Here is a 15,388-nt window from a genome sequence, read left to right on the forward strand (position 1 = left end):
CAAGATGGCTGTTATTACCTTTAATTCATGAAAAGAGAAAACAGAGATCCAGAATTGGGATTTGAATGAATTCTTCAGATGAAGTTCAAGGCTTTTCAGAGCCGCCTCCCAATACAGCATCTTTCTATGATGGTTCAGAAGAAACAACCAACATATCTGGGTAATCTCATTTACTTCCACTGCTTCTATTATCACCACATAACAATAGCTCTCAAATCTATATACCTATCACAACCTCTCTCAAGATCAAGATCCATTTTTCTAAATGTAACTCATTTATTAGAAATCTCCATTAAATGCCTGACTGTCTCACCCAAACCTACTCCCTCTGTTCTTCATAAAATTATCGGCACCACCTACATACAATTCCACATTTCTCCCTTTCTCCCACAGTCAGCCACATTATCGAGTGTCTGTCTGTCTTGCTCAAATCCAATCTCCTTTTCTTTGATTCCATTTCATTCGGACCCATTCCCTTTCTGGATTGTTACAATAACTGCCCTGCCTCTAATCTCATCTTTCTCCAAAAGTCATTTTCCACTCTGCCACCAGATTGATATTTTTCAATGAAAGTTCCGATCATTTTCTTTCCTGCTTAAAATCATCTAATGGTGGCCCACTGCCAACAAGGTAAGTCCAAAGTCCTTAGCATGACATATAAGGCCTTTCTGTATTCAAAGGCTGTAAAATGTACTGTTAACAGCATAAACCCTAAATAACACTGTATGTACTCAGACTACAGCTCCACTGACTTCTACCTATATGACCAAAAGCAAATTAAATTCAGTTTCCTCACCTGCAGTAAATGAGGTAATACATTTAGAAAAGTGCTTGGCACAGAGTAAGCACTCAATTAACAGCTATTACCTTTTTACTCTTTCTGCTACTTGATAGCTCCTACAACCAACCCGCTCTTTTTCTCATCCCACCTATACAATACTAGAGCCTCACCACTCCATTCAGTCTTTCAGACAAGAACTCTTTTCTTTCATGCCTCCATATCACTGCATGTAGGTTTTGGCCACCTTTCATCTACTGTGACTAAATTGTACACAGCAGCAGAATATCTTAAACTTTGCAAATTATCAAAGAAAAGGTCACACAGAAAGGAAAACTCAAAGGTCAAATTATGCTATTAAAAACTTCTTGATGTATTATTATTCAATAAAGCAATCATTAGCATACACTTCTGATAAAAGATTAGTACTACTACTGAGAACTGTAGTATAAGGCCTAAAATTAAAGCCCAGTATTACGTGTGCCTTGACATCTGGGGAAAAACGGAAGGAGCTTGAATGGCCTAACTGCAAGTTCCCATCCTCAATCTCCTTCTGCAGATAAGGTCCCTAGCCAGACAACCCTCTTTATTACAGGGAACAGGCACAGTTCCTGCTCATCCCTGAGTATGGGGCTTCAGTTCCCTGCCAGCCTGCGGAACTATTCAAACTAGCCAATCACACCCTCCTGCTGGAACCCTCACTCTACCTTCTTGATACTACAAAGCTTGCCTCCCTTGGCCTCTGCTTGTTCACTCTGTTCCCTCCACTGTGTCCCTATCTCCTGGGCTGAGTATTTGTATTTATAGACTGCTATTCACCGCATCTTTCCAATGTCAGGAGCTGTGTGTTCAGCCATCTCCATAACCCTACAGCAGGAACCCCTCCCTCACCAACAGAGTGCAGAGGAGGCAAATAAACGGGATCTCACTTATCTGTGAAGCTCAAATTTAAGATATAACTGGGGACCAAGAAGCAAGGAACTCAGTTATTTAAAATATATTTTAAGCAAGCAAATAAGCTGATATATAGTCCCAACATTAGAAGGACATAAGAGAGATTCTTCGTATATCTTCCCTATTTTTATTTCAGACATAAATTCACAAGTGTGCTTATCTAGTTTCCGATCCTCCATGTATTTGAAGGGAGGAGGGTAAAATTTGACAGTTATATTTACAACATTAAAAAAAAGGGAAGGAGCTGAGTCAATCTGACAAAGGCTGCAGAAAACAACGTTCTTTTATAGGAACAAAAAAATTACAAATCAAATCCCTTGAAAAAAGAGCTCTAAAATTCCTAGGAAATGAATTTTTATTTAAGAATAACTACAAGCTTACATCAATAAACTTCTCAGATGAAAATAAAGATCAAGATTTTCAATTATTAGATGATGCAGATTAAACATTTCAAACCCTCCAGACTTACTACAAGTCTACTAAGTGACTAACTGGGAAAAACCTTGTGTATGTGGCTAGTGGAGTGGAAGATGAATTTCAGGCTCTTCCACAATTTTAGGCAACCTTCCTCCACTCTTCTCTATTCCTTGGCCTACAGAGAACTCCTTGCTAGTTCAGAAATAAGAAGATAAAGTTGGTTTATTAAGTAGTTAGAAAGGATCTTTGATGGAGCAAATTAGAAGGCCTGAAAATGAAACGGACCTCCTCTAAAATGAACACTGTGCCATCGTGGCAGTTTGTGACTGCTCAGACTTCTTTGGATCAGAATCCTCACAAACATCTGAAGAAAGTGGGCAGAATTCAGTTGTAAATCATTAAATCGTTCAGACAAGGGAAACGTAAGGATAGTCACCTTTCAACATCAGACAAAGTTGATTCCGTTATCCTTAGAGAGAATTTACCAAATCCTTTCCCTAAGAAAGGAAGGAATGCTATCTTCTCCACTGAGTAAAAATACAGTTCACTTGGGCTTCCCTGGTGGCGCAGTGGTTGAGAGTCCGCCTGCCGATGCAGGAGACACGGGTTCGTGCCCTGCTCTGGGAAGATCCCCCATGCCGCGGAGCGGCTGGGCCCGTGAGCCATGGCCGCTGAGCCTGCGCATCCGGAGCCTGTGCTCCGCGGCAGGAGAGGCCACATTGGTGAGAGGCCCACGTACCGCAAAAATAAAAAAAACAAAACAGTTCACCTTTGATAATCTTACAAGAAATTGTCTCCTGCTTTCCACCACACATTACTTTCCTTTTGTGAATGTCAGCAGATAGTCACCTAGGATCAGAAGTGTCTCAAATTGCAGTGAAAAAAGTACTATGTTAACGCTGCGAAGCTGCCTGCACAAATTGTTCCTCATGTGCTGCAGGCAACGGAGAGGAGCTGATGCCCCTCATACTGTGTAGCGCATCCTACAGCCTGAGCCAACAGAGAGAAATCAGTTTCTCTACACAATTTTCAATTTGAATGAGAGACCAGGTGATGAGCAAAGCAAGTAATACTGATGAATTATGTGGCATTTGCACATGATGTTGGACCAATATGTGTAGAAGCCAAACTACCACAGTGATGGAAAGAGATTAGTCACGATACCCAGAAAAAGGACTACCTGTGGCTAAATCCTGTGGAGCAATGATGCCTTACTTTTCTAAAGAAGTTCCCAATTCCTTGGTTCTTTAAGTGCTGCAACAGATGTAAATGGAAGATAAGCACATCTGGTATGCTGTGATCAAAATCCTTGGTAACATTATGGCACAGACTGATGATCCAGACAAATATCAACAGAATACTGAATTGTTGCTTTTGGTCCTAGGTGATCCCTCAGAAAAAACAGATTCCTCAGAAAGAACAGATCCCTCAGAAAGAATAGAACACATCAAGTGTTTTTATCATCCTGTGCTACCTGGACTATAATTTTAGGACTACACTCTTAAAATTTACAATCTTATCTTATACCTACACTGCTGAGTAAGACTGAAGAACTTCTCAGGGGAGGAGAACAAAGGGAAGGTGGGCTGAATGCAAATAAACTCCATATGTAGCTTTCTGCCTTGCAGTCCTTCATTCTGTCAGTCTTTGCATTACTGTATAGAAAGCATCTTTCTCAAGCAAAGCCAAGCTTCATGGTGAAATGCCGAAGACAGAAGTGACTAGATTCCCTTGGCCTACACTGCCTCTTTAAGATACGTCTGTTACTGGAAGATGTGAGCATCGGCAGTGCTACTTCAACTTTAGATTACCAGCTAGAACAGGAAAGTACAAGGTGGGGGAATTTACCACAGGCTGTCAATCAATTGGCACAATTTATAGAAGCTGTTGGCAAAATTAATGTTACTTCAACTACCTGTGTCTATGAATTCTCCAGATTTTTCTGATGCTTTTGCTGGGCACTGTAAATTGGCAAAATTTTTACCAACACTAAGGTAAAATCCAGGAGATTTTGACTGTCTGTAGAAAACATTAATTCTTTAGCAAAAAATGGAGTCTTCACCAAAGCAGATATAAATATATTAAGCTGACAAAAATTTTAAAAAGCTTTGAGCAACTGAAATAAAAGGGGATAAAAGTATAAAAAGCAGACAGTGCATGTGCACAAAAGCACATGCACACCACAAAAAATAGCTATCTGGAACCATTAAATTTAGAGGCGAACAGCCCTGCACTCTACATTAGCCCCAAAGTATACTGCACTGGGAATACTTATACTAAAAATTATTTGTTGTTTATCTTAAATTCAGTTCAACCAGGCATCCTATATTTTATCTGAGAACACTGCCTACAACCCCTCTTAATTTCCATACGTTGGACATTTTCCCACATAGTTATCTCCTCCATGATCAAGGCAGGAGACACTAGCACAGAGATTTCCCAAATCTGGATGCCTGGTTGATTTGCTAGGAAAGCTTTTGAAAAAATACAGATTCCCATGTTCCATTCCAGACCTACTGAATCAATCTCCAGAGGACTGACACCTAGAAATCTATATTTTTGAAAATCTCCCCACCTGATTCTGATAGGCTGCCAGATATTGTACCCACTGCTCTGTAAGGGACTGTATATGCAAAATTTGAGGCATTTGGTCCTCTGAAGAAAAGAATCATAGGTTTCACCTGACTCTCAAGGAATGTGATCCCAAAAAGGGTCACTGTCTTAGAGACCAGCAGTAAAGTTAAAAAGAGCTATTATGAATTCTTCTACTTCAACTACAAGAATTATTTGACATTGTTTCCCATAACTCTCTAAAAATTGCCTATGCCTTTTTGAGAGTTAAAAGTAAAATAAAAATAGAAAAAATACTTTTTAAAACTCGATCATTATTTAAATAGTTTATGATCAAGTGATCATTAAGTGCATGTCTGTGTTATAGACTCATTTATTTTAACCTGAGTATACGTAAAAGACGTAATTTGTTTTGATGTTTTCCTTAAGAATTTTTTTCCTTTATATTTATCATTTTGAATAGTAATTAAGAACAGGGCCCATATCACTTAATCTACAACTAGGTCATTCACTGAATTCAACAACTATTTCTTTAAATATGTTTTTACCATTTATTTAAAATATTAAGAAATCTATGAATCCAAAGTAGGCATTCATTATTATTAACTGAGAAAGTTATACAAACTATTATTTATATTTTCAATTTTCTTCTGTCCTCAGCCCACAAACACTCTAAAGTTTTTCTATCTAAAAAAAAAAGTATCCCTAAAATGAAACAGTAGGAAAAAATGAAGTAGTATCTACCCTCTCTCTTCGGTTTCATTACTGAATTTTTTCAAGAATGATTTATACTTTAATAGGGGAAGGCGATTAAGATGTACAAACTTCCATCTGTAAAATAAATGAGTCACAGGGATATAATGTGTAGCATAGGGAATATAGTCAATAATATTGTAATAACTTTGCACAGTGACAAATGGTAACTAGACTTATCGTGGTGACCATTTTGTAACGTATAAAAAATATCAAATCACTTCATGGTACACCCAAAACTAATATAATACTGTAAATTATACTTCAATTTTAAAAAGCTTAAAAAATTAATTAAAAGACTAATATAGGGGAAAAAAGTAATTTATACTTACTGTCTCCACTTCTTATCCTTTAGTCAACATTTATTGAGCACCTAATACAGTGAAACTCACTCCTGGTGGCACATTCAAACCATCTGGGAAGCTTTTTTTGAAAAAAGTACAGACGCTCCAGGCCTCAACCATGAGTGAAGCCTGTGCATCCATGTTTGTTTATAAACTCTCCAGTTGATTCTAATGTGCAGCCAGAGTTGAAGTCACTGATATAATATATGCCACACACTCTACTGCAATTACAAAGATGAATAAGACACAGGGCCTGTCCCTGAAAAACGCAGGAAATAAGAACATCAGGAAACCTATTAAAACTGGTAAATGTTATAACAAAGGTATGTACAAATTGCTAAGGGAACAGAGATAGGCAAGAATACAAAAGAAGGTGAGGGAGGTCTTTGAGTATGGTTACTGAACTACAATGCACACAAGACCGTAAGGTCATTAAACTGCTCTCTTAAAGGCCAGCAATGATCTCTAGTCTACCACTTAAAATAGTTGGCCTCATCTACACCAGTCTTACCATATGCAAGATACAGATAATAACAAGGTTGCTCTGACAATTGAGAAATTAATTAAAACAGTAGATATTGGCATATAGGAGATATAATTTGTTTCTCATCCTTTTCTCTTAAAGCCAAAGGCTCTTCTCAATTCTATATTCCTTTTTAATCTCTCTGCAATACTTCACTGCTCCTTCTGGAAATTCTCGTCAAGTTCTGTGAGATGAGCACCTACTCTGTGCTAGATATACACTTCTACTTCAGAGGTCACTCCTCACCTTCTAGTTTCTCTCCTTCTCTTATGCCTTAAATGAAAGTATCCAAAAGTATATGCTCTCTGCCCTCTTCTCTCCTATGTCTGAACTTGTTCTCCTAAAAGCTATTCCAATCTCGTGGCTTAAACCCACAGAGAGGATTTCCAAATCTGTATAATCTCTGGGCCTGATCTCTTTCCAAGCTCCATTTCTACATCTCCATATCTGCTACGCATGTTCACATAGACATTCTGCTAGCACCTCAAACTTAGTAGAACCCAAACAAAATTCACCATTATTCCCCCGAGCTGTGCATCTTCTCTCCTGTGTTCTTTAGCTGTTAGTGGTGGTTCCACTTCCCAGTCAACCAGATTTTAATGTTCAGTTACCTCTGATTCTTCCCTTTCTCTACATTCACTCACCATGTCTTGTTGATTCCAACTCTGAAACGTTAGCAATCATTTTTTTCCTCCGTGTCTTGTGAAACTACTTTAAGTCTGGTCCTAACACTTAACTCAGTTTCCCAACTGGTCTCACTAGCTCCAGTCTGTCTAGACCCGTGGTTCTCAACCAGGGGCGATTTTGTACTACAGGAGATATTTGTGACTGTCGTGACTGCAGTGCTACTGGCATCATGTGGGCCAAGGATGCCCAAACATCCTAAAATGCACAGGACACCCCTACAACAAAGAGTTATATGGCCCAAATGTCAATAGTGCTGAGGTTGAGAAAATCTGTGCTGTTTAACAGCACAATTCATCTTTGCATCTCTTACTTGCAAAGTACTTGAGATATAACTCATATTTCCTGCTCATTCCCACTTGTTTTTTCTTCCTGTGCTGTGCTGACATGAGCTTGTACCTCAACTGATACCTACCATCCTCCTAGGCAGAAGTTAACTTTTCCGTCTTCTGAATGTCCATGAACTTATTGCTTTTTTACCCTGTATAGTATATATGTTATATATGTCTGATTCATCCTTGAATCTGTAGTCTTGCACTGTGTCTACCAACCAGGTAATCAAATTACCAATCTTCAGGGAGTCTAAAACTTAATCTATAGAATCATTACTGCTGTTCACAAATACTGCATTTCTCTTCTTCTTCCCTGCCCCCTCTAAAATGAGGATTATAGATATAACTTGCTTAAGCTAACTGAAATCTGAGCAGAAGTGCAGTGAGTCTCTTAGTGTGTGTGTGGGTAGGGGGGAGCTTTAAAACCCAGTATGGTATGGGGACAGTGATAAAAAGCCTAAGACTTTTTTGGGGGGGCGGGGGGAGGAGAGGTAAATTTCACATGCTACATTTTGTAAATTTAAGGTGTACAGCCTGTTACTTTCATACATTTATATAATGTAATATGATCACGACTAAAGCAATATTTATCACATCACTGTAGTACAATGGTACTGTCTATATTCATTATACTGTGCATCAGATCGCTATGGTTTATTTACTACTCATTACAAGTCTGTACCCTTAAACACCATTAATCTTATCCCTCCCACCCTCCATTCCCTGGTAACCACCATTTTGTTGTTTTTTTAAACAGGTTTGACTTTTTTAGATTCCACATATAAGTGATATTGTACAGTACTTGTCTTTCTCTAACTTATCTCACTTAGCACAAGGTGCTCAAGGTCCATGTTGTTGCAAATGGTAGGATATCCTCCTTTTTCATGGCTCAATAATATTCCATTGTGCACATGTATCATATCAAAAAGCCTATGTTTAGACTGAAATCCTCCAAGAGCCTACAACTATGTGACTTTGCGGAGCAGGGCCCTTCTGCTGCTGACCCACACTAGACACACACAGAATGAGTGAGGAGATGCCACGCAAAGCCCCCACCACCAACGCCCTCACACTGAGATTTTAGTTTGTTTGTTATTGCATTATATCCTTACTTACCCTGATTCACAATCAATGAAAGATGCATAATTTCATGGGTCACTAAAAAAAGGAAAAATGCTACCTGTATCACAAGCCATGATTGTACAATGCAGCCTGATTTCAGAGATCTTAAAATATGGAAAATGATGAGTAGTGAAATCAATGAAATATGGTATATTTGGTAAATGAATAAATGTGGGGTAGTTTTCAAAAATTATTTCTATTCATTTTCAGTAGAAACATTATGAACTAAAATGTGCAAGAGAAGTTCTCAGCCATAGAGTTCACAGTAGAGCATGTAAATAAATGTCTTAAGAGAAAGAATATGAAGACTGTAGTTCTACCCTTCAGAATAAAATTTATGAAATTCTCCTTTTTTGACAACTATAAGTGGTTCCATGGAACCCCTATTTTCTTTGATATGCATCAATCTCTTGCAATAAATTACTGCTTCAGGCAATTAAGCTTTTAGGTCAGGACCACAGGTCAAGTTTTTCCATCATGCTTTTCAACCTTAAAAACTACTTTGTACTAAGTGTTTTTATTGGGTTGGCCAAAAAGTTCGTTCGGATTTTTCTGTAATATATACCATGTTCTTCTATGTATATAACCACCTTTATTTTACGTAGAAATGACTCCCCAACGCACTGAGAATGTACTACAAATTTGCTTTAGTGTGCAAAGTCTAAAAAACTCCACTAATGCTGCAGCAGCTATCAAGTTTCTGCTTGCTGTAGGAATTTTTACATTTTATTGGTGCAATGACATAATTCATTCACCTACAGAATGAAATTAGGAATGAATAATTTCTACATTAATCGCTTACTGGTTGAGTTTACTTTTTAGTTAATAAGAACACTACTGATTTTACATTAATTATGATGGAATATAATGGCAGCTTACATTGCTTTTATCAATACATACAAACAAAACTTCTGAAGCCACATTATGATTGTGTGTGGGGGAGAAGTATACAAACTGCTTATAAATATTTAGCGTGTGTAAGTGATTTGAACTGTAGCCAGTATCACCACCTGTACCTCAAGGAGCACCAGGAATTTCATTTAACTACCTAAATCTTTAAAATCTATAACACTATTTAGAAGTGAAAAATGTAGGCATACTAGATTTTCCCTCCAAAACTTACCTCTATATGCTACTTCCTTTCATAAAACTGTTATTTTTTTTTAATTTTGTAAATTCATTACTCCTCTGTTCATTCACTCACTGAACCATTGTACTAATCACATACATTGCACTGACAGATGCTAAAGATGACATTTCTGCACTAACGAATTCAACAGAATACAGGGAAAAAGACAGGTAAACAGATAACTACTATGCAAAACTGTATTCAATATCAATGTGTTTCAGCGTTCAGGAGAGAGAGAAAACAGTTGTTCAGGAGAGAGAGAAAACTAGCCATGTGATCTGAGCCAAATCTTGAAGGAAGAGTAATTTTTCATCTTTCAAAAAAGGGGACAGATCGGGGAGCAGTACCAATGCTCAAACCAGGTAAGTCATGAGCCGAGAAAATAACTAAAATTTATTGTGTTTACTACATGCCAGGCAACATCTGCACTTACAGAAGTTTAATGGGGAATATAATTTCTGTTATATCCCCACATTTTAGAGGAAACTGAGGCTGCTGAGAGATTAAATAATTTACTCCATGTGCTAGGCATGGACTAGCATGCTGGTCTCTTTGAATTCACAACATGATTAAATAACAGTATATATTGGAAATGTCAGAACTATTTAGGTTAGAACGGAATACAAGGACATGAACACCATTTTCAAGAGTTGGGCTTCCCTGTAAAGGCAATGGAGGATCCAGCAACTAAAAGTTTGGGAGTAGAAAAATGATATGAAGATGGAGGGATCTGTCTAGAAAGTTTATAATAAAAGTCCAGCAGTGGCAAATAAAACAGATATGAGACGTTCTTCTACGCTACTTTTCCTCCCTTAGCTTTGTTTCTTCCTCAACTGTGTAGTCACAGAACAGGTACAATCAATTTCCATTCTGTTCATACAGTACAAGTTTGTTACTAAACAACAGTAGTTCATAACATAAATTGTTAATGGTCTGGTCAATTGAGAGGTTATAAATCAAATATTAATATAAATGAACTTTTCAAGCAAGAAATAATTTATGCAAGACATATTCTGATGGAAGTGACAAGGTTTGGAAACTAAGTGTAAGGTACAGAGAGCACAAGGAGGAAAAAAGTTAAAGCTGAAGTTAAAAACCTGGATGACTTGAATAATGGGAATAGAGTCATAAAGAGAAATATGAGCAGAAAGAGATGGGTATCTGCCCTGCTTTGTGTAGGGACAGAGAGGAGGGGAGTTTATGAATTTACTTTCAGGCAGGTTCCATCTGAGCATATCTCCTTAACTGTCTTCTGTGGAAGAGGACCAGCAGATAAAAATGTGTGACCAGTGCTAAGGGGAGAAGCAGGGCTGAGCTAGGTACTTGAGACATCTGCAAAGATACAAAAGCTGAAGCTTTGCGAGCAGATCACTCTACTCACTGGGGGAAGGTAGAAGAGGTTGGTGGGGGGCGGGGGCGGTGGTAAGGTGTCTTCCAAAGCTTCAAGTGACTTCCAGGATTTCTCACTTAGAGAGCAGTTTGGGACTAGTTCTTATCTGAGCCTTATACCACAATTTCATATAATTTCAATCACAAAAAATGCTTTACTGTACAGTGCAGCTGACCCAGGAGGGGAAAACATGAACTGTTCTAACCTAGACTTTCTGTAACTATGTAAAAAGGTCTGTAGGACACACCACGACAAATGAATAACTAAACAACTTCATTGTGCTTCTTCAGATAATTTTATTTCCTACTAACCTAGTGGCCAAAAGTGAAAAGATTATTACATTTCATACCGGTATCCTCAAAAAGCAACTGTATATAACTGAAAAAAGTAAAGATATTATTCTAGATTAATTTCTAAAATGCTTCCTACCACAGGACATATATGAAACTACACCAACAACATAAAACTTTTAAATGTGTCAAACAATAATAAACTTTGTTCTAAAATGATCAAACACAAATTAAATTAAAAACCCAACACTATTTAGTGTTTGGCATTTACAATTTCTACTAAAAACAAAGAGAACTATTGTTTCTCCCTTTTCCAAATTAAGCTGTCAAATTTAACACAGAGATAAATCCAGAAAAGGATTCTGTCATCAATTGTTAAGAAGTGTAATGTCACAAGAGCATTAACTTTGGATTCAGACAAACTCAGGCTTAAATACCGTCTTTGCACTTCCTACTTAGGTGTCCTTCCGTGAATTACTTAAAGCTTTTAAAAATTTATTTTACTTATTTGTGAAATGGTAATAATCAAACCTAGCCCAAACTTACAACAAATTAACAAATGTATTGTCTAACTGAACCAGGCATATACAAAGTATGGTACTACTAAGTCTTAACAGCTTCCCTTCCTTACTTCCACAATCAGTAATGGAAATTCCAAGAGCTTTAAATTAAGTATTAAAAACTTATTTTTGAAAATTACAAACAAGGTGGCAGAAAAAGTAAAATGATTTAAATATTAGTTTAAAAAATAACACCTTTAAATCCTATTTCTGATTCTATATGCAAGGTCCTCCTCCCAAGAGATTAAAAAGAACATTTAAATAAAGTGACAAGACGTTAGAATTTCACTTTACCAGTTACTTCAAATTAACCTCACAGTTTGGTTAATATTTTTCTTAAATTACTAAAAGATGTGATCAGAAATTTATATGCAAAATATCCACAGAATAGTCTTACAAAACTCGAAATAAAAACAAAACCACAAAATTCCTTCAAATTGGAGTTTTCATTCATTTACTGTTAAAACATGGTATTGGGCGAGCATAGAGAACAAGACCCCTTCCCACCCAGCCCCACACCTTTATGGAGCTCAGTGCCCTAAGAGTGCCGGATGACAAGAAATCCTGTCATATCATTTTGAAAAAACTTTGCTATTTTAGGTCTTTACAACACATGGCAGGCCTGTATTAACTCCCACACTGAGTACTCTCTCCTCAGCTAGATTTCTAGCCACTTGAGCTCCTAATCACCACTTACCAACAGCAGAATAAAAAACATGACAATCCCTTTAAAAAAACTTTTTAGTACTACTTAATTTTAAATGTGTGTGAGCACCTGCATACATTTTCAGTTACCCATTTATGGTTATTTACCAATATTACACGTGTAAATACTGCACAGCAACTTTTGTGTATACAGGGATCTGCCTACCAGGACTGTGGATTATGGAGAATCTTGCTGCTCTCCCCATTTTGTCGTTTTATTATCACTTTCACCAAAGAGCACAGAGGTAAAGAAGATTTCTGAAACTGAAGATAAGGCTGACTGCTGCACGTTCACATCGGGAAGAAGACAGAACATGACATTTCAGTACAAGAACACAGGATATAAAAACACTTGGAAGGAGAGCGTTCCAACCGAAAATATCCGTAGGCTTACATGAGGATTTCTTAAACACCAGTTATGTGTTTGTGTTTCATACATGGCTGTACTGCTTTGGAACTTAAAAATGAGCCCTGTTAAACTAAGAGTGGCGTCTTTGAAAACTTTATCTTATTCATAGTTATGTCAGTTACTTCTGAGTTTGAGAAACATCAAGGACCTGTGCAGGAAATACTCAAAATTAGGAGGGTACCCCCGTGTCCCAAAACACACTCTGGAGAATGGGGCCTCACAGAGGCCAAAGGAAACCGCGAATAAGAGAGATCCAGTTCAATGATCAGATTTCTTACTTCAAATGCCTGAGAATTTAAGTCGTTCATCTGGTTCTAACGCTGTCACAGCATCTAAGATACAGTAAAAGGAGTTCCACAATCTCCCCTCTTCAGAAGTCCTAGCAGGACCACGGGGCGCTACCAAGTCGGCCCCCAGGGCGGCTACTGCCAACAAGAGTAGCAAACAACCGTGGGGAGGGGGGTGTCTTTTTATGAGCAACTTCGTTGCCTACAGCTAAAACCGAAAAAGAAAAAAAAAAAAAAAGAGAGAGAGAGACTTACACGGCTAAAGGGAAAAAAAACGTAGGACCCAGGAAAGAAAGCAGTTTGCTTGTGGGAGGATTAGACTAGAAGAGAGAAGTGAAGGTCTGCTTCCTAAGCAATTTTTTCCCCCTTAGCCCTCACCCCGGCCACCCTCTCCGGCCAGGCCATCGGGCTGAGTACTGTTCTTGGGCCGCTCCCAGGCCGGGACCCAGACCCCTCTGCAGTACCCGACCCTGGCGCAGGGCCCCCGTGGCCCATGCGCGGGGAGAGGGTCCCCAGCGGCCGCCGCCCTCCGCGCCCCCGGCCCCCGCCCGCCGCCGCCGCCCAGCTCCCGCTACCTATTTTCGGAGCACACACCCTACAAGGAGCGGAGCGAGCAGGCCTGGCGGAGACCTGCCCCCGCGCGGGGCCTCGGGTGACTGACAGGGGCAGGCACTCGGGCGCAGCGAGGAGAGGGGAAGGAAGGGCAGCCGGGGGCACCGACCAATGCCCTTCCCCGGCGGCCAGACTCCGGGCTGATACGGCGGGGTTCTACTGGCTTCCCGGACCGATGGGCTTTGCCGCCCCCGCGGCCCTTACCTTCTCCTCATCAGACAACTGCTCCTCCAGATCCGCCATTTTCCTTCTGGCGACAAACCGCGGCGGCGGCGGCAGCAGCGGCCACCTGACTTCCCCCTTTCGGTGCGGTCCTCCGCGCCGCGCGACCCCGACAAGGGAGGGGCCCACAGGCCCAGCCGCCGCGCACGCGCCTCGGGAGCCCCGCCTCCCTCCGCCCAGAGCACGGCTGTGCGCGTGCGCGGGTGCCTCGGAGGCCCAGGAACCGGGAGAAGTTGCTTACTTCCGCCTGAGGCAGGCTTGTCAGTATCCTGAGTCTAGGATTCTTTCCCCGCCAGTGACCGTATGGACCCAGTCTGCGACGAGTACATGCTGAGCCCTTGATTATACTCCCATCAAATCCTGAACCCCGCCAGCTAAAATGTGAGAAAGTGCACAAATAGCTTTTAAACATTCTGGTTTTAAAAAAAAGATTACGAGAAAAATATTCGGCCTTCATTAAAATATGCACATACAACCCAGTACATAATTGGAAGATGTTCTGGATATATTCATTAAAGAAATAACTGCTGGTCCTTTATTGTGTGTGGGATACTGTGTTCGCTTCTGGAGATATACAATGTTAAGTAAAAGCCAGAGAAACCTCAGTTCTGAAGAAACTCATTGTCTGTTCCTTAAACGAACACATTAAAAAGTTGGGGAAGGCTCTGCACTATTGCAGGGGAATAAAGAGTTATGTTAGGGCTTCCCTGGTGGCGCAGTGGTTGAGAGTCCGCCTGCCGATGCAGGGGACACGGGTTCGTGCCCCGGTCCGGGAGGATCCCACATGCCGCGGAGCGGCTGGGCCCGTGAGCCATGGCCGCTGAGCCTGCGCGTCCGGAGCCTGTGCTCCGCAACGGGAGAGGCCACAGCGGTGAGAGACCCGCGTACCGCAAAACGAACCCAAAAAAAAAAAAAAAAAAAAAGAGTTATGTTAAACATAGATCGTACCCTTCTGAATAGGGTTGCCAGATTAAATACAGAAAAGCCCAGTAAAAGTTGAATTTCAGATAAACAATGAACATATATTTTAAGTATAAGTATGTCCCATGAAGCATTTGAGATATACCAATTATTCATTGTTTTCAAATTTTATTGGATGTCTGCTAATTTTATTTGCTAAATCTAACCCTACTAATGAATCTTCAAGTTTAACAAGAGAGCGAAGATGTAGTTGAAGCTGTATATATGAATTGGCTAGGAATCTTGTTAAGTGCAGTTGCTGATTCAGCAGGTCTGGGATGTGGCTGAAGAATCTGCATTTCTAACAAGCTCCCAGGTGGTGCCAGTTCTACCGATCTGGAGACCA

The 15,388-nt window shown here is 39.8% G+C and overlaps 1 protein-coding gene and 1 pseudogene across 1 annotated transcript in view; one reads left to right on the top strand and one right to left on the bottom strand.

Annotated features, from left to right (window-relative positions):
* Positions 1–14,195, bottom strand: part of CAPZA2 (capping actin protein of muscle Z-line subunit alpha 2) — a 56,368-nt gene extending 42,173 nt beyond the window's left edge. The window contains exon 1 of the mRNA XM_007450780.1: positions 14,065–14,195. Coding sequence (XP_007450842.1) covers positions 14,065–14,103 — 39 coding nt within the window. The 5' untranslated portion in view covers positions 14,104–14,195. The remainder of the gene's footprint in view (positions 1–14,064) is intronic.
* LOC103069439 (lisH domain and HEAT repeat-containing protein KIAA1468 pseudogene) lies at positions 609–3,902 on the top strand (annotated as a pseudogene).
* Positions 14,196–15,388: the final 1,193 nt, after the last annotated feature.

Source organism: Lipotes vexillifer, unplaced genomic scaffold (assembly GCF_000442215.2).
Source record: "Lipotes vexillifer unplaced genomic scaffold, Lipotes_vexillifer_v1.1 scaffold314, whole genome shotgun sequence".
Taxonomy (NCBI): Eukaryota; Metazoa; Chordata; class Mammalia; order Artiodactyla; family Lipotidae; genus Lipotes; species Lipotes vexillifer.